Raw genomic sequence first — 19,339 nt, forward strand, 5'->3', positions numbered from 1 at the left:
TTGTTCCTATAATTAATTTCATTTGACTGATGCAATTATTCTTGATCCAACGAGACTTCTTACGAAAATGATGAATGAATGACGAGAATTGCTTGTTTTGTTCAAAAGTATATTTAATGTATGTATATTTATACAAATATTGTGAACTAAAAATCTTTATTTAATTTACAATATTTTTCAATAATATTGAAAACGAGCAACAAAAAGCAGCATATTAAAGTTTAAAGGCTTAAGCAAATTAATGTTTTATGTTTTTCTGATAAATGACTTAAACCGGCATCAATAATCAAAATTGTTCAATAATTAGCTGTCAGTCAACTAATCAGTTAACGAGTCGTTTCAGCATTTCTGTATTAATTGGGTAATTTTCTTCTGTTGAATAAAGTAATTTAATTGCAATGGAACCAATGAATAATGTGATGTGATTAAATATAGAAAAAAACTTTGACAAATTTACATTTTTACAGTTTTAAACCAACTCTTAATACTGCTTGCAATTACAGCTGAAACAATTGGTCAATTTGATCTTTAAAAAATAATGGTAGACTAGTTTGATTTTCTAGAACAAAAATGCCAGTGGTTTTCTGGCCCATTTTTCTGAAATGAAAACACTTCTTATGCATCTTTGTAATCAAATATCTTTGGGTTGGTGTTTTTACATTAATAATGATTGATGTATTAGTCAAAAACTAAACCGATCATCAGCTGCAGCTCTTGTTGTGGTGACTGGATATATTACTTATAGCATCATGAAGACTTAAGATTTCCAAGATTCTTGTCCCAGTCACTTTGGTCGGCCACATCCGCACACAGCAGATCACATTGCACCCAGAAGTCTGCAAGTCTCAGTCAGGATGTTATAATATATAGAAAAATGTGGACGGCTTGAATGGAAAACACAGAGGAACCATTACTTCTTGGCACAATTTGATTTTTCTCTTTGCTGCGAGAGAACAAAGAATTTCCACAAGTGTCCGCATTCAAACCCAATCTCCAGATGTCGGCTTCACTCCAGCGTGCCCCCTCTGAGTCCCCTCTCTGTCCAACACTGTCGCTGCTGCCTTCTCTTACTCTCCCCTACTCTTTCTCTCTGTTTTCTTTTTTTTTTTTTTTACTCTGTCTCTTGTTCGTCTTCTGTGTTTAAAGTCCAAACTACCAAGGCAGGCTGTCTGAGTCTTCAGGCTGTTATTGATCGACTAACAAAAAGAGAGAGCGAGGAAGAGAGAGACAGTGAGTGGTATCAGGAGCAGGAGTGAGCCAAGACCGGCAGAAAAGACGCCTCGAGAGCTTGTTTGAGCCAGGGGGGTCTATTTCTGTCTGTCTCAGTGCGTCATTATTGACCAGAAGACATGCAGGACGCAGGATGAGATGACGGAGGGTGAGCAGAGGAAAGGAAAATAGGAGGAGGAAGGAGGGTGAAGGGTGAAGTTCAGTCTTGAGATGTCAAGAGGTCATTAACACACACACATGCTCAGGATCAGGTTGGGTCTTGGTCAGAATTTATTCTCCTTATCGACTGTTATCGTTTCCTGTTCTTCACATTATAAGAACATCTAAGGTTTAGTAGGAACTCTGTTAATAAACCCTGTAATCTCATACCTGATCTTCCTCTGGAGGTTCTTCCTGGTAACTTAGTGAACTGGACACTGATCCGCTACCTGGCATATAGTGATAAATAATGCAATTGTACTGAGTCAGGATGGCACTGTGTGGGGTTTTCCCTCCAGGTTAAAAACTGTGTTATCAATTACACTGGATATTTTACAGTATCTGTAGAGCGCTTACTCTAACATTAGATTCACAGCAGGCATCATCACTCTTGTCCGGCACTTAAAGGTGTATAAACAGATCAGTTGTGTTATCTCCAAACTCACTGAGTAAAACATTTGCAGATTGCCTTATCTTTATTAAGGGGTTTTCAATCCACTACCAATATCTGTATATTAAGAATACAATGCACTGACAATTTTATGTATTATTAATGTTATCAAGGTTATAATCAATCAACATAGTCCTGATGTTTTCATGTCTTTGTCACTTCACTGGAGCGGAGTCTTGAGTGGACACGTGAGGTCACATGATTCATGCATCTGATGACTTGTGAAATGTGGAAACAAGTCAAATATCACAGGTAATGGAGTGTTGGCAGATCCCAGTGTCCAGCAGTGATTTATTTTTTTAACCCAAGCCAAGAAACAGGCAGACATCCTCCCTGTAACCTCAGCTCTTCTCTCCTCTGCCTTTGTTTGAGTTTCGTTCAATTCTCCATTTTGCCAAAAGTGGTTTATTACTCTCGCTCTTTCTCTGTGTGTTTCAATTCACATCAGCATTCACAAAACACAACACCACTATATATCAGGTGGAAAAAAACACTTCTTCTGTGGTGTGATTTCTTTTTTTTTTCTTTCTTTTACTCAGTTGTTTGAATTCAGTCCATTTTTAGAGGTGCAAGATCCATGTTGTTAAGTGGATCTGGTTTCAACAAACATCAGTGGACTATTAATTAATCATGGTTGCTCTGTGCAGTGGGATGCTGGTGGCGTCACCGTGTTTGTGCGTCTGGGTGTTCATATGTGCACATGTGCGTGCGTGTGCATTTGTAAATCATTCTCTTTATATGTAAACAAGGCCTCTTAACTTTTTCACACTCTCTGGAGAACAAATGAAGACTTTGTAGCAGCCACAAACCACCTCTAGTATTTCCTATGCTCCTAAAAGCCCAAGAAAACAACTGGCATTAAACCCTCGGTAGAAATCACCAACATGTAACCTTGATTAATTATTTTCCTTTTACTGAAACCTTCTATTAACCCAAACTTAACTGGCGCTGAAAAATTATTTGAACCTCACCATTCTTAAATCGTGGCACCACCCCGGACATGACTCGAGACTCCTGCTTTGAGATTATAACAAAACAGAAGTCTCAGAAGGGAGAACACACTGTAATCAACTGCAGAGGAGAGAGGAGGGGGGCAAGAGATGGTCAGTCAACGGCTGACAGAAAGGGAAAGATTTAAAGAGAAGGGGAAGAGAGGTTAAACGGAGAATGTGGAGGTTCTAGAAGCGGTGATTTGTGACCCACAGGAAACAGGCAAAGGGCTTATTTTCCCCGGGCGCTCGGAGACCATAACAGGCCCAGGCGCTGTGTGTTTCCTCTTGATAAGGCTCGGCAAGCACACATGTACTCGCTTTGACTCACTAATGCGCTAGATCTGTACCAGTGTGGCTGTTGTCAGGGTTTCAGAGGTGTCTTACAGAGTCTAAAATTGAAACATCCCATTTCCAGGCTTTAAATTGTCTTAAATCTGTTAAAATATTAGCCTGATAACAGGTTTTAAAACTTTTCGGTAAGTCTTAAATATGTTCATATTCATTCGCACTACTTTTGTCACTAGTTAAAACCTGAAGAAATGTGTTAGTTTAAACATTGTTGTACCAAGAATGTGTTCTGATTAATGCGCTCTTGAGGCTTATGACTGTCTCATTCTGACTTATTTTCGACACATGTAAGATGGTGAGAAAAGGAGGATTTAAAGTCAGAAAGCTGTTGGAAATGTTTTTGTATTTCCTGTTCTGTTACTCAACTCATACATTCTGCACTGTCTGCTCGGCTAAATGTTCGGATTTACCGAACAGAGCAAATAAAAATAGAAGAGAGAACGTGAGAGAGAAACAACAAAACTGTGATTTTTTTCAGTCCAGATCCCACGGCAGTCCAGACAATAGCTCCATCACAACTCTCCATGCCAAGCTCCCACTTTTTTTATCAGCCTTACTCTACTCTCCACCAGGCTGATAGGATAAATCAATACGATGACAAAGCGCTCGCCAGTTAGTCAACATGTTTGATACCTGATGAATGTGGTCCAGGGTGTTTTTCGTAATGGTGTTGGGTGGGTGGGTATCCTTGAAACATGTATTGCACGTGAGCGTGGTCTGCACAAGAGGCCCCTCGAGCTGCTGTTCTCAGAGGAGGCTGTGCTAAAGTCTGCACTGTGAGAGACTGCAGCGCCGCGTATTATTAGCTTTGAAGTTGGTTTGACAAGTGCTTCAACTATAAGCAGTATCCCTGGAAAAAAAAAGTGGCTGTCACCTCAGAGGCAGCGAGTGTGTGCGTTAGAAAGTGTGTACAGGGAGTGGACTTGCAGGTGATTGAGTGTGTGTGTGTGTGCGCGTGTTGAAATGTCATTACCTAGGGATTTGAGTACACGGCCAGACATCATTAGGCTTTAAGGCGAGAAAGTCTCTACGGCACCAGTTTTTGCAGTCGGCCTGACCCAGCAGACACGACAGGCAGCCACGCCGTTTAAGATCATTTATTTGCGTCTGTATGTACGCCGGTGTTTGGATTACGATTTGTGTTGCATCCTGTGTGTGTTTGCACCCGTGTTATTTATTTATTTTGCCTGGTAATATGCCTGAGCCTTCATTATAGCAGGAGCCATAACTTTGATAAATCACTTGGGCTCAGGGCCCTCACTGCTTTCACAGTATTAGAAAACTAATTGAAATTCTCTTCCGCCCCCCTCCGCTCTCTCTCCCTCTCTCTTTTTCCCTCTCCCGCTCTTTCTTTCTCTTTCTCTGTCTCTCTCTGTGTTTTTCACCCTCTCCCTCGTTCTCTCTTTCCATCTCTGTAGCGAGGGCCAAACAGCACCGTGTTTTTTCAGCGGAATAGAAGCCAAGAGGGGGAAAATGTCATCACTGATTTAATAGGCATAGTCTCAGAAACACACACAGCATGCTCACAAACACACACACACACACACACACACACACACACACACAAACACACTGTACTCTGGGGAGTGTTAGGAATCCTGATAATGTCATCATAGGAATCTCCATAATGTACCCCTCTCTCTCCTGCAGGCTCCACTTCGACTGTGCCTCTCCACTCCCTCTGCTTTTGATTAGATCGGGGAGGATGAGTTTTTAGGTTTAGGTTGATGGGATTTAGAGTTTAGATACTTGTTTCTATGGCTGTGATCCCCCCGCTGTCCTCGGATTGAGGGTCTGTTTGGTTCGTTGCCTGGGATCTCCCAGCTGCCTCTGGATTTAGGGTTTAGTCGTCTCATTGTCCATGATCCCCCTGCTGCTACTAGATTTGTTTCATTTATAGAGATCTCTCTCTCTTGCCCTCTCTCTGTCTGTGCTGCAGATAAATTCAGGGTGTGGTTGCTTAGTTGTGCAGGATCTCCCTGATGAAATTTGTTTTTTTTAGCTGTTTTATTCAGTGCGGGATCTCCTCGCAGCTGCTGGATTTAGGGTTTGGTTGCTCTATTATGCACCAGCGCTCAGCTGTTGCTAGATTTAGCGTTTTTGGTTGTGTTTTTGTGCACGATCCCCCTGGTGCCGCTGGATTTCGGGGGGCTTAGCAACTTCTTTTTTAATATCTAGACACTGCTACTGTTCATGTGACACTTGGGGCTTTGTGTCCACCCAGCAACCCCTCCTCTCTCCTGGGGTGAGCTTTGTACTGTGAAGCCAAAGGTTTAGCGATGGAAGCAGAGACTATGTGTGTGTGTGTGTGTGTCTGTGTGTGTGAGATGCAACTTGTGTGAAGCGGGCGATTTCGTGGAGTCCTGTCAGCACACAAGATATCTCTCTGCAAACATTCCTCTGACGTGATGCAAGCCCAGTACAGGAGGGCAGCGTTTGTGCCTGTGTGTGTTTTTTCGACCGGTGGCGTGCGTCTGTTGACCAGACAAATCCATACCATCGCTCCCAGACACACTGCAGGCACACACCCACCCACACACAGGTTGCGTGTGGGTGTGTGTGTGTGGTTAATGGGGATGTGTTGATTGATTAGACTGCAGTAATTAGCTGGAGTGTGAAGGCCTGGAAAGGTCTCTGCTCTGGTGGGAGTGTCCCCTCTGGAGAGACATTGAACTGTGCTATGCACCATTACATTGCACGCATACACATAAATGCACGCACACATCACAGAAAAAGTCACATCCAAATCTCAGATGCGGGATGAGTCATCTCTTGGAGGCAGACCTAATACTTTGTGCAAGTGTGAGGGAAGAGGAAGGATGTTGGCTGTGTGTGTCTGAGACATAAGGATGTTTGCAGCATGGAGATGTGTGTGTTGTGGAGTGAGATGTGCTTGTGCCAGCATTTTCTTTTCCCGCTGAACGTTGACCTGATCCTCTCCCTGACAAATCAACTCTCTGCCTCAACACACTCATTTGTGGTTTCACTTCTTATCTCCTGCCCAGTTCCCCAATGTGCATCACAGGGCTGCTTCAAGTAAATGCAAATAATACTGTGCTAAGGATGACAACCACAGTCTGTCGCCTTCCTCTCACTGAGTTACGAGGATTTGAAATGAACTTCTGCAGAAAAGTGTTGTAACTAGTGCCATCACATGGATGACTGGAGAATTACACCTGATGCATTGCCTTTTTTGTTCAAAGAATTATCTTTTTTGCTTCTCTTCTTTGAATTGTTTCACTTGATCTGAACAGTCAAGAAGTTACGCCCAGAAGAAAAAGTCAATAAAATTCAGTGTGCGGGTGAAACACTAATACATGAAGTTGTTTTCACAGGTTGTGCTGCTGCTGGGTTTATTTCAGTCTCCTTAATGCAGCGTTCTTACTCTTATTGATCCACTGAGCCTAAATCAAAGACAATTTTCTGTGACAATTTCTAGTAAGGCAATCATTTGTTAATGTCATTTTTTTTTCTTTCTTGTCTCTCCTTCCTTTTTTATTAACCCCTGACAGGAAGTTCTACTACATCACTCTGCTGAGGGACCCTGTGTCTCGATACCTCAGCGAGTGGAGGCACGTGCAGCGGGGCGCAACGTGGAAAACCTCCCTCCACATGTGTGATGGACGGACCCCGACACCCGAGGAGCTGCCCTCCTGCTACGAGGGCTCCGACTGGTCGGGGTGCACCCTGCAGCAGTTCATGGACTGTCCGTACAACCTGGCTAACAACAGACAGGTAGGGAGACAAGAAGCCTTTGACAGGAATAAACTTCATGACAATAAGACAATAGCACTACAAGGTCCAGATGGATGGGATATCTCACACCATTGTCACATTGACTGTTACTGCTACAGTCCCCTGAGCTGAAGCCAGTGAAATAATTTAAATGCCATTCACTTAATTAATTCACTCTACTGGAAAACACCAATTGAGGGATTTAATCTCTGCAGGAAACTAGATAAAATAGTGACAGGGCGTTCATGTGGCAGCCTCCACCCTCTGGAATTCTCTCGTGGCAGAGATATGTTATCTATAATGCCCCATCTCTGGACACTTCCAATAAGCTTCTCACTGCCCACCTGTTGACAAAGAAGTTTGACCAATAGGTTCTTTATCTCCTCGGGTACATTGAAAGGCACTGTATAAACCCAAGATATTATTATTGTTATTGATTTCAACTTAGATCAGCAGATATTGATTTCTTAACAGGAAGAGAATAGGTTTCTATTTGATTTCTTACTTCCAGACTCATTGAAAAGCTAAAAGATGACTTGCACACGTCACACACACACACACACACACACACACACACACACACACACACATATACGTGCCCAGTAAGGAGTTCTCCTGCTGGCAATAAACACCTCAGATTCACACCTTCTTTTCTCATGCTATCTCAGTCTCCCACCCAAACGTGTTGGCCAGCTTATTTCATCTGTGCTGGAGGCTGTTATTACTCAGGGTCTCATGACTTAGAAATGCGACACACATGAACACACTGAAACACAAAACACACATACTTGAGGCATCCTGGTGGACCGAGAGGTTGAGGTGCACACTGTACTCTTGTGACTCTAAAGTATTTGGTTCTTGTTCCTGTGCTGTGACACAACGGCTCCAGAGTACACTCAGTTGCGTAGTGATTTCTTATCTTTGCAACACAATCCTGCTGACAGTCAACAAAGTCCAAAAGGGGGTGAAAGAAAGAATAGAGTAAATATTATATATTGCCTGAGATAGTTATTCAATAATTTATTTTCTGCTGCCCCATAGGTTCGTATGCTTGCAGACCTGAGCCTCGTCGGCTGCTACAACATGTCCACAGTTCCAGAGAAGAAGAGGGCTCAGCTTCTCCTGGAGTCGGCCAAGAAGAACCTGAGAGACATGGCCTTCTTCGGTCTGACAGAGTACCAGAGGAAAACCCAGTTCCTGTTTGAACGGACCTTCAGGTTGCGCTTCATCAGGCCCTTCATGCAATACAACAGCACCAGGGCAGCAGGGGTGGACCTGGATAATACTACGGTTAGTTCAGCTCAGCATGGATGATATCGATTTGTGGGGACAGATTCTGATACAGATATTGGTAATATTTTATATATATAAAACCCTAAAGTTTTGAATAACTGTAAATAAAAAACACAAAAACAGCCAAATATATATTATATATATAATATATAACTTGAATTAAAAAAAAACTATTTTATATCAAATATAAAAATAAATCTTTTCTGCATTGTTTATTTTGTTAAATAAAAGTCTTCATATTGGCACAAATCAGAAAACATTAACACAGATATAGACGTGTCTGTGGCTCTAGTTCTGTCGGCATAAAGCTAAACTCTATATTTCATCAATGTCTCTCTAAAGAATTGAAGAGTTAACATTTCTTATCTTAGATTAGTCCTGTTATGACAAATAAACTTCTTTTAGGAAGAAAAAATGTAAAAAATAAGGTGAAAGATAATCTGAGAGCAGGAAAACAGAACATGAGAAAGACCGAGACTTGACGAGCGCGGTGGTTTAATTTCGCTCTGAAAAGATTTGGGATGACTGTCGCCATTAAAAAATAAACAGCAGCTTCAAACATGTTCTTCACACTTTGGTCCAATGTGGGAGTTCTTAGGCTCGTTTCCCAGCAAAACAAATCCAGCAAACAGCAGACTGGTGATTTATACATCAAAAATCCAGAAGGGAGGAGAGAAAATAAAATGTACCCCGGCTGACAGAGGCTGTGTGAAGGTGGACCAATGGTTATTATCTCAAAAAAGAGGAAATATTATGTGGTGAATTCGTTTCTAAAATTAACTTTCAATTTAAATACCTGTGTGAAATTGAGACATTATTTAATTCATAAAAAAAAAGTCAAATAAATTACATCACCAGGTGATGAGGAGAATATTTGCCGTCTCCTTTGCTTTGTGCTGGTGTCCCTCGTGCTACAGATCAAACATGTCTAATTTCCTCACATCGATGTTCCGCTTCACGTCTCTGTTGTCGCACACATTGCTCACAAATGATATTCCGCACTCCGCCGCAGATTTCAAAGGGATTCTGTTAATTAAACATATTTCCCGCTCCATGTTGTAGACAGACGCAGCAGATGAGATGCGCCAATAAAGCCAGCTGCACTGCCCAAGCTAACATCAAACACATTTCAGTCGCCTTGCATATTGCCAACATCTCTCGCTCACCTCCCTCTCCCTGTAGAAACCCTTTTTAAAACATTTGTATAAATGTTGTGTGATAGGGAACTTTTCCAGAGGGACCAAGAACCTTTTGAGGAACTCGTGAACTTAACAATAGTTTCCTGCTCTTGGGATATTCCTCTCTAATGTTTCAGGAACCACTGTGGTGAGGTTTACTGTGTTTTACAGCCTCAGAGGTTGATCAACTACAACTTATTCATAAAATGATGAAGCTGTAGTTCGGACATAATGTTGGTGTACGTCGCAATCACACTCTGCTCTGTAACATATCAAAAGGAATATGAATTATCTAATTAGCCACTCATGTTAACATTATACATTAGATAATGTGTTATTCAGAATAAGGTAAATAGTCAAAATTGCGATCTGACCTCAACCCCCCCAATGTTGTAAATGCAGTCAATGTATGGACAAGGAAAGGCAACTACATGAAAGTTTTTTAATGTTTAAAGAACAGTAAGGTTTTGTTGTCAGTGCCCCGAATAGATTTGAAAAAGATCTTGATAAAAAAGGGAGTGAGAGGCAGCGGCGATGGGAGAACGAAGTGGATAAACTCAATCATCCATCATCAGTCTAATTTGCTTAATCTTCAGGGTGATTCAGATGCTGTGGGAACGCAATGCACAAACAAGACATACGGTTTCATAGATTGTGGGATGATTTGGTCGATAAAGACACACACTCTCTCTCTCTCTTTTCTCACCTTTTCTATCTGTTGATTTTTTTCCTTCTCTGTTTCTCTATATCCTCCTGTCTTCAGTCTCCTTTCCTCCATTCTTCTTTTCCCTTAATCTCATTACGAAAACTTAAGTCTTTTATCTGCCCCCTCCTCATTAGGTCCAGCGCATAGAGGAGTTGAACGAGCTGGACATGGAGCTGTACGACTACGCCAAGGACCTGTTCCAGCAACGCTACCAGTACACCCGGCAGCAGGAGCGGCGGCAGCAGCGCCTCAAGCTCCACATGCAGCAGAGCCATCAGGGCCTGGGTCTGGGCGTCAGCCTGTGGCCCTCCCACAGCCGACAGAGCTCGGTGTCGACACTGGAGGATGGGGAGCGGGAGGAGGGCGAGGAGGGAGGGAGAACGGAGGAGGCGGGCAGCAGGCTCCCCACTGAGGACTACATGAACCAGATCATCAACCGCTGGTAGCAGCAGAATGAGAGCAAACACACAGACATGCATATGTAATGTGAAATGCATACACATAAACACATATACACTGACATACACAGGAAGTGGCGCCTGCATCATAGACCCAAATGAATGACAAAGACTTTACCGGAGAGTTGGGCTGCGGGGATGAGAGTCCAAGTGGTTGCTATGGAGACCAGGGCTTGGTCGATTGCATCAGCTCATGTTACTGAGGCTTGCCCAGTTTTTATTAGCACCTGCTTAGATTGTCTCCCCCCTCTGAGTTTCTCTGTCTCTCTCATCATTATGACTGAGCAGAGAAGAGATATTTTTAAGAGTTGCTGACAACCGAGTATCTCATCCATCACTCCAGCTTCCTCCTCCTCCCACCGTGCCCCCTCTCGTTCTCTGTGGCCTGATAATGGAGCATGAGAAAGTCCAAATTTTAAGTCTGTGAATTCCCACTAATCCTCGCTAAGGACCGGTCTACTTCCTGGATGCTCCAGTTTCAAAGGAAGCCGCGGAAAGCTATGAAAGCACGAGTAGCTGAGCTGAACATTGCAAATGGTGGGAATACATGAGAGACTGTACCGAAAAGAGAAGAAGTTGGACTGAGTTGTGTAATAAAAAAGCTTTTCTGCTTAAAATAATCTGCCATTTCACCCATGAACGGTCATGAAATAGTGACTGTCTCATTCTCGGATGACTTCATTTGTATTTTACCTTTTTGTGTTTTTTTTTTGTTTTGCTTTTTTAAAAGCAGAATTGTAATAACACTGAGACCAATATTGCTGCCTAAAAGAAAAGTGATTCCTTTATTTCTTTATTTTTGTTTTTGTAAGTCAAAGATAATGGATCGGATTGACGTACAAATGGACCATAGCCATTACTGAAGCCTTGTATCTTGGGGGCAAAAAGACAAAAAGTGGCCTGTTTCTCTGTTAAAGCTTCCCAAAGCTCCTGTCGCTTAACAAGTTCATTATTTCTCCTTTTCTCCTTTTTTTTTTTTTCTGCGTCTCAGTGCTGCACAGAATGACAGCCAATTACAGACCCCAATCTCACATATAGGTGCGAAGAAATCAAAGGGAGGGAGAGGAGACGGCCTGCTGCAGGTTGTTGCCAGGAACCGTGCTGTGTGAGCGGCAAATGCTTTTGGAAGCCTTAACTCAGACAAACGCTGGAGATGGGAGTTGCGGAACCACTGGTCACCATGGCAATGTGAGCCCTTAATGCAGTGGGTGGCATTTTCACTTTCTCTCTTCTTCTTTTTTCTTTTTCTTTTTTCCTGTGTCCAAGAGCTGTGTAGTGAAAGCGGCAGTCTTGAACACAAGCCTCCATCCCACCTGCTGAAAGGGAACACACGGCGCTGGTGACCCGTAGTTCATTAGCGTGACCGGTATTTCAGCTGGATTTAGCCTGAAGAATGCACAGGGCGAGGTAGCAGTGCCTCTATGTACTGGGATCATAGTAGACATAATCATTGTCAGATATTGTATCTGCATTATACTACAGTAATTTCTCTGACTACTTGTGCGTGTGTGTGTGTGTTTGTTTGTTTGTGTGTGTGTGTGTGTGTGTGTGTGTGTGTGTGTGTAAATAGTATGTACAGTATGCCTTTGATTGGCGTATGTGTATGCCTTTGTAAATAGGGTGCCTGACAGTGAGAGGATGTCCAATGAGTTTTGTGAATGACTGGTTTCCTGACCAATTATTTCGCCATTTTTTTTGCAACCAACTGCGTGTGACAGCGATGCAAGCCAGTAATACTCCCCTCTACCCTTTCCTCAGCTGTTTTCTTTCCCCCTCTTTTTTATTGTCTCCTCACCATCACTTGGATACCTATATTTTTTTTACTTTGAATAGCTTAAAATCTTAAATCTATTTCAACAAATCAACTTGTCACATGAAAATGCAGGGTTGGGTCACGACAACTCTGTAACCAAGTTGTTTTTTCAGTGTCCATGTGTCATTATACGATTCGCTTTCCCTACACAAAGACGGGAAGTCAAATTATTCAGAGTGTTCAGGTCCCAGGTTGTACGATAAATAATATTTTCATAATGGCTAAGATTAAACTTTGCGTCTGCAAACCAGCATCTGCACTCGGCCAAATATGGTTTGTTAGTGAACAGGAACATCGCTTTGTAAACGCCACTTTACATCTGCGAGGGGACTCTGAGGTCATCAACAAGTCCAATAGAGTGTCAACACCCCTCTACAGATATAATCGGTGCATTTAGCTGAACGCATCCTGTTTGGTTGAGGAGGATCTCTGTAGTCTCTGTTTCCGCTGCCTCAGCGAACAAAAGGTGGATACAACTTAATTTACAAATATAATCTCCAAGCCCAGTTAGATTTGACACTGGATTCTGATTTGCTAAAATGCTATCAACCCCCCAACACATAGAATCTGAGCAATAAGAGAAAAAATGAAGGAGAAGGGTTTTCAAAAGTGTGAAACGCTAGATACCCTGTCATCCGTGGGGCAATTTGAGGATGCATGCAGGCAAACTGCTTCCTTGGTGTCGCCATAAATAACATGTTGCATCCTGTTGTTAACAATAGTGTTTTTTTTAATATAAAAAAGGAGGAAAAACTAACCTTTTAACCATTTACCATTGCCCTCGTTACATTTCAGCGAATCACCCAGATGCTCTTGTTTTTGATTTAACGGGGATGACTTATGAAAAGAAGAGAAGAATAAAAGTGGGGATGATGAAAGGTATTGGGACGCATCCAGAGTCAATATGCTGCTTTTTGTGTAACCTTCAAAGTAATACAATAGGGATGGAGAGAATGGATATGGAAAAAGAGATTTTCCCCCATTTTTTGTTTCACATTAACTTCCTCCTGTCATTGTAGTCTTGAAACTGGAGACTTGAAAAGCACTGCAGCTCCAGGCATTCTGCCCACAACTTCTTCTTTCACAGTCAGACTCGTATTAGACCACATTTGAGCTCCAAACCAATAATCTGGCTCCTCATTAGAGTCTAACCGCAAAAAAAACCAACTGATTCTTTATCCTGAGAGTGTTTTATATTTTCACCGTTCCAGTTTCAAGCGACCATGAGATTTTAAAGCAATCCTCATAAATACTCACCTGAAGAGAGTGAAAGGAAAAAAAAAACTCCCTTTTGCTGAAATTATTCCAGAGATTGATGCTGTAAAGCTATACTCAAATATTTTATGTCTCATCATTATGTATATCTGATGTCTTAACAGCGTTTCGTCGTGACAATGAAGCAACCCAGGTGTCACTATCATCATCTTTTTTATTTGTTATTTTCTTTTTTTAAATGTGTTAAAAGAGAGTGTGATAGAGACTTTGTTTTTTATTTTATTTTTGGATTGGTGTGCAGTCTGTCTCTGGCTCTTTCTGTATGCATAATTCTGGGTTTGTTTTCTTATGATTGCAAAAATGAATCATCAAGCCACCAATTAAAATATTTCATTTTTACAGCTCTGACTGTGTCGTGGTTGTCACTGGTTATCGTTTATCATTACTCTATTATCAAGCTCACACTGCATGGAAAAAACAGCTGTAGAGACAAGTGCTAAACTTGATATGCAGCCAGTTCGTTTAAGACTCACTCATTTAGCGATATTATTTCTGACAACTCATGTGGGAGCTTCGACCTCCAAGTTTCTGCACTTCCATCCACAGGCGAATCTCTAACTGTAGGACATTTCCACTGCTTGCCCACACTAACCACAGGAGTGTGACCCCCATAAAGCAGCCTGTTCCCCTCCTAATGATAGCTTCAGCTCTGTCAACGGTGATCTACAGCCTAATTCAATCTGCAAACACTCTGGGTCTGTCGAATGCACGTACATGCACAAAAATAAGCTTCTTCCTCTGCTCTGGGAGGTGGGCGTTTGTCGAAGGGAGGGGGGGGTGTAAATATCATCCCCTGTCCTTGGCTGAGCACGCAAAGGAGATGGAGCAGAGCGCAGGCCTTCGCCCCGTCTCATCAACAGTCCGTTTAGCTTCAACTTTGACACCCTCAAAGCGGAGCAGAGGAATAATTTGCCAGGATGGTGATGAGCGGAGGCAATTGGCTGGAGGGAGATCAGCGCGCATCAAGAGCAAGAGTGTAAACGAGAGGAGGAATCAGAGAGGGTGTTTATGTAAGACAGGAGGAAAGAGAGGATGTTTTTTCTGTTGTCTGACAAATGAATAGAGAGGGAATAAGGGGCAGTGAGGGAGAGAGCGAGGCTGTGCAAGGTCTGTGGCAGCTGTGGTGCAGTGGACTGAATGTTCAGGGTTATTTAATCCTGCCCATAGTTCTGGGTCACTGTCATTTCAAGTGCAGCTGGACTAAACACACAGTAATAGCCGTGCTACTGCAGAGGATCCGACAGCTTTTGTTTGCCTGAAAATATGCATGTGAGTGTTTGAGAGAAAGTGATCGCTGCTGCAGTGGGAATCCAGCTCTGAGTGATTGGGCTATGGCCACAATCCGTTAATACGAGGTTAAACTGGCTGCAGCTCCTCATTGCTGGTTCTGTGCTTCCTTATGCAAACAAAGAAGCTCTGGCATTATTATCGCTTATTTCCAGCATGGAATTCTGCAGATAAGTTCATACTGAGTGCCTCCCTTACACGCATCAGAGCCAGGCTATTGTAGTTCTGGAGGACTGCCCTGTTGGCTCTGGCACTGGTCACGATGGAGTTTCTGTCTTTTGTCTGCAGTTGAGTCTTTTCCAGCAGTGGCATGGTTTAGACCTTCATCGTCAAATATACAATGTGGACGAATCTCTATACACAAACAATTTGCAGGGCTTCAATACCCTGTTTTGTCAAAAAAGTAAATTCGGAAGGCAATGAGAGTGCAATCCGGCGTGGGAGTGCAATAGAAATAGAAATATGATTAGATCAGACATCTGCGCCATTATCTGACCTTCCATTCGGGGGTTTGGCTAATCTCCCAGGTCAAGACCAAATCATCGCTCACGATATTAAAGGATTGAACTGAAGAATCCAACCTCCCAGGCACACAGGACTCTCGCTTCTACCAGTGGGAATCACACAGCAATCCCATTATAGTCTCAATGTTGTGTTTATTGTGTGTGTGTGTGTGTGTGTGTGTGTGTGTGTGTGTGTGGGGAGCTGTGGCCCAGGAGCTCATAAAGAGCTGATCTGCTGAAAACTTATTAACCTCTCCATAAAAATATGATAAACGTTGATGTGGGAGAAATGAAGCAGGATACAAACTCTGGGTCAAAGCCAAACACGAGATCTGAGGTTGTTAGAGGGATAATATTCCACCTTTATACTCATGAAGTAATATTGTAAGGTCTTGACCTTACAATGGTAAGTGTCTGGAGATAATGGATTTTGCGGTTTGGCGCTACACAAATAAAACTGACTTGAAATGAATGGAATGTAGTGGATTTGAAATGGCTAATGCACACACAGGAGAATTATACTAATGTTGCAGCACAAAAGTGTCAGTTTCCAATTTGAAAGTTCTCTTTTTGTTTGGTTTGGACCCTTGGCCTTTTCAGTTTATCCAAACCAAAATAAAAGATGTGGAAAGTTCCTTGGACTACGGTCCAGACCGAAGTTTTGTCAGATGAAAAGAGGTGGTCTCAGCTGAGACGTCAGTGAACAATAGAAGAAGAAAAAGAACTGTAAACAGCTTGTCGGATTGCTTTCAGTCTTCAGCTGCAACGATTCATCCATGGAAGTCCATCATGGCAGCTGCAAGGTAAATGTACTCAGATACAGTACGGGAGTGTCCTTCAACCTGGAGCCCCACAGGAAGTCACTCAGGGCTCGAGATCTGAATGGATCGTTTGAGAACACAGTGCGATCATTTTATTGGTAATAATACCATAATGATATTTCAATGGTAAAGAAATTTAAGAAGTCGGATGCAGATGCTGATCTACAAACTAATTAATGTCAAGTACATATAGACGCAGCCCACGTAGGTGTTGATGACAGCAAGTACGCATGTCATACAAAAGACATTTATTTGGACCATGTTCTAGACTTTCAGGTGTGAAAATGTCCTGACTATGTGTCTATGTTGTGACCCTCAGGGCCTCTGTATTTAAATTTCTCCCCTCCATCTATACTTAAGACTGGAGCCCAGACCGGCCCATTGTTTGGTGGCTGTAATGTGGTGAATAAGCTTCATGTGGGAGACCCCAGCTGACCCCCATTATACAGTCAGGGACACATATAATTAGCGGCAACTCACGTGAAACGACAAAATGTATTAATATTAATGGGGGTTTAATTGAGGTCGTTTTGGTCCCCCGTCGAGGCTTTCAACCTCTAAAATGGCTGACGTGTAATAGTGTGAAGAGAGGGAGCCCGCAGCCCGCACCCGCCATTTCTTATGTGACCCCAGAGAAGATGACAGCCATCTCCCATAATTCATCTGAAGATGTCACTTCCCTGACAGATGAACAGGCCCAGTGGGCAGCCTGTGTGAAGCTATGTCTAGTTATACTTGTGGGGACTGTGGTAAGGATGTTTTGGCATTTCCTTGTAGGGATGAAACAGATTTTTGTGTGACATTGTGTGTGTGTGTGTGTGTGTGTGTGTGTATACGTCTACATGAGCGGGGTGTTCACACGTGCACATCAAAGTGAAGGTCAAATCCAACAGGATAATTAATGTCGCTGCTTTTTATACAATGTTAAATCAAATCCTGGAACTGCTCCCTCTAGGAGGATCAGCTGTCCAATTTAATTTAGACCACAGAGCGAGTAAATGAAAACGCAAGACCCATGTCTCCACACCCTGGGACAGTGACTCCGTACCTTTTCATTTTCTTTTTGTCAAGAACACACAACAGGTAGACAGGGATCCGGGCACATTTTAACAACCTTCCCCAATGGGAGCTTCACTTCAATGGATAGGGAATATCACACAAACTCAAGGTAAAGATTTAGAAACCGGACCCCGGAGTGTCAGGTGACTGATAAAAATGAGACGGATATCAGTTCCTCCACTTTTTCATTAAAACATAACAAATACTGTTAACCAAAAGGATTTATTTCCCTCGGCTATCACGCAGAGCAAACAGCAAACCTCATTTCCATGAGCTGCTTTTCAAATCAATCCGTACAGTTTTCTCACATCCAGCCCCAAATATCACCTTCACTTATTTATGGACTGACTAACTAGTACATGCACAGGCATAAACATATTCTTCCTTTTAAATAGAACATCCCTCCTTTAGTGTCTTCATACAATTATTATTATAGGAGTCAAATGTAGTTTTTTTATTTCATTGATTTTTGCATTATGATTAAATATAAACCATTTAACAATAAATGCACCAAATAAAAGTACACGATCCAAACATACACCCACCTACTTACATAAATACACAAACAGGTGCAAACATATAAATGTCTCCACATCACACACTTGGACTGTAAATTAAGATGGAGGATGTGTCTCCATTTCCTCCCACAATCCAGAAATGAAGCCAAAATATTCAGGATATCCATTTTGCACATTTGGAGCCAGGGTATGTGCAGAAATGTTTGGGGGACAGACGTGCTCGACCAATCGAGTCAGACTCAGCTGATTCAAACTTTTTAATATTGCATCAAATAACTAATAATTAAAACCAATCCAACACTTTAACAAACGTTAGTGTGATGAGAATTACCTAAAATATATGACGTGTACTTTGACTTTATTGTGCCCCATGTCCCATCTGCTAACATGGAGGAGGCCGGGTCCATGATCAATACTGTAGCCAGCCACCAGGTGGCGATCAAGACACTTTGGTTTCACTTTGGGGAGCTGTTATGTCATCCATCTTCAGGTAAAGTCTATGAACACACACATTCTAAATGCACATAGCTGCATACAGAAATTTAAATCGAACAAACACACTTTGCATTTTCTTGCTTTCACTGTCCTGCTTTATACACATTAATTAAATAACAAGTCTCCAGTGGCGCCGTCACGACTTTATATAATGTGATATGATAGAACAACTAGGAGACATTTTCTTTTTCACAGTATGAAGCACTGCTTCATCCCACACGTTTATAAAACCGTATGCAGACCTAATTATGTGACAATGTGTCTTCTCCATAAAGGTGACTTTCACAGTAATTTAGCACTGCACACACGTTGTCTATACGAATAAATATACATTTTACTGGCACAAAATCACTGAAACAGAAAAGTGGAAATTATGTGTAGGTTGGTTTTTTTTCATTTTACTGATACAGATAAATGCTGTTAAACAATTATTTTATTTTATTGAATGGAGATGTGTCTGTACTTTTATGGGCAGTAACAACCCAATAATTTATTTAAATGTAAGTATTATGAGGTATTACATGGACAACCTGTTTCTTGGTATTTCCAAACATCTATTTTCATATATCTTAGCTGTGATATCATAGTTTTATGATTTGGATTTGAATTGATTAGAGCTACAGCAGTTCTTTAGTATATACACTTTTTGTGGCTAAATCGTGTTGTTTTAAGAACAGCAGGCAAAATATTGAATGAGGTCTCTTTACCTTTCTTTAACTGCTCTGTGCCAGTTTGAGCATTATTATCTGCAAATAAATAATTGAATAGAAAAGATACATTTAATTGTGTTTTTCATTTCCATTCCATTTTAAGCTTTTAATTTAATTCGGACAGGTGATTAAAAAAAAAATTGACAAAAATAATTAAACACGGGTTAGCCTGTAAAACTAATTGCTTGAATCCTCTCAACTTCGTCCAGTTTGAGTTTTTAATTATTTCTCCCTCTGATGTTTTCTTTGTGTTCAGCTCACGTTTCGTT

At 41.8% G+C, this 19,339-nt stretch overlaps 1 protein-coding gene across 1 annotated transcript in view; it reads left to right on the forward strand.

Annotated features, from left to right (window-relative positions):
• hs6st1a (heparan sulfate 6-O-sulfotransferase 1a) overlaps positions 1–14,018 on the forward strand; it is a 54,316-nt gene extending 40,298 nt beyond the window's left edge. Inside the window, exons 2-4 of the mRNA XM_020097996.2 lie at positions 6,732–6,954; positions 7,996–8,244; positions 10,266–14,018. Of these exons, the coding sequence (XP_019953555.1) occupies positions 6,732–6,954; positions 7,996–8,244; positions 10,266–10,577 (784 nt within the window). The 3' untranslated portion in view covers positions 10,578–14,018. The remainder of the gene's footprint in view (positions 1–6,731; positions 6,955–7,995; positions 8,245–10,265) is intronic.
• Positions 14,019–19,339: the final 5,321 nt, after the last annotated feature.

Source organism: Paralichthys olivaceus, chromosome 12, assembly GCF_024713975.1.
Source record: "Paralichthys olivaceus isolate ysfri-2021 chromosome 12, ASM2471397v2, whole genome shotgun sequence".
NCBI lineage: Eukaryota > Metazoa > Chordata > Actinopteri > Pleuronectiformes > Paralichthyidae > Paralichthys > Paralichthys olivaceus.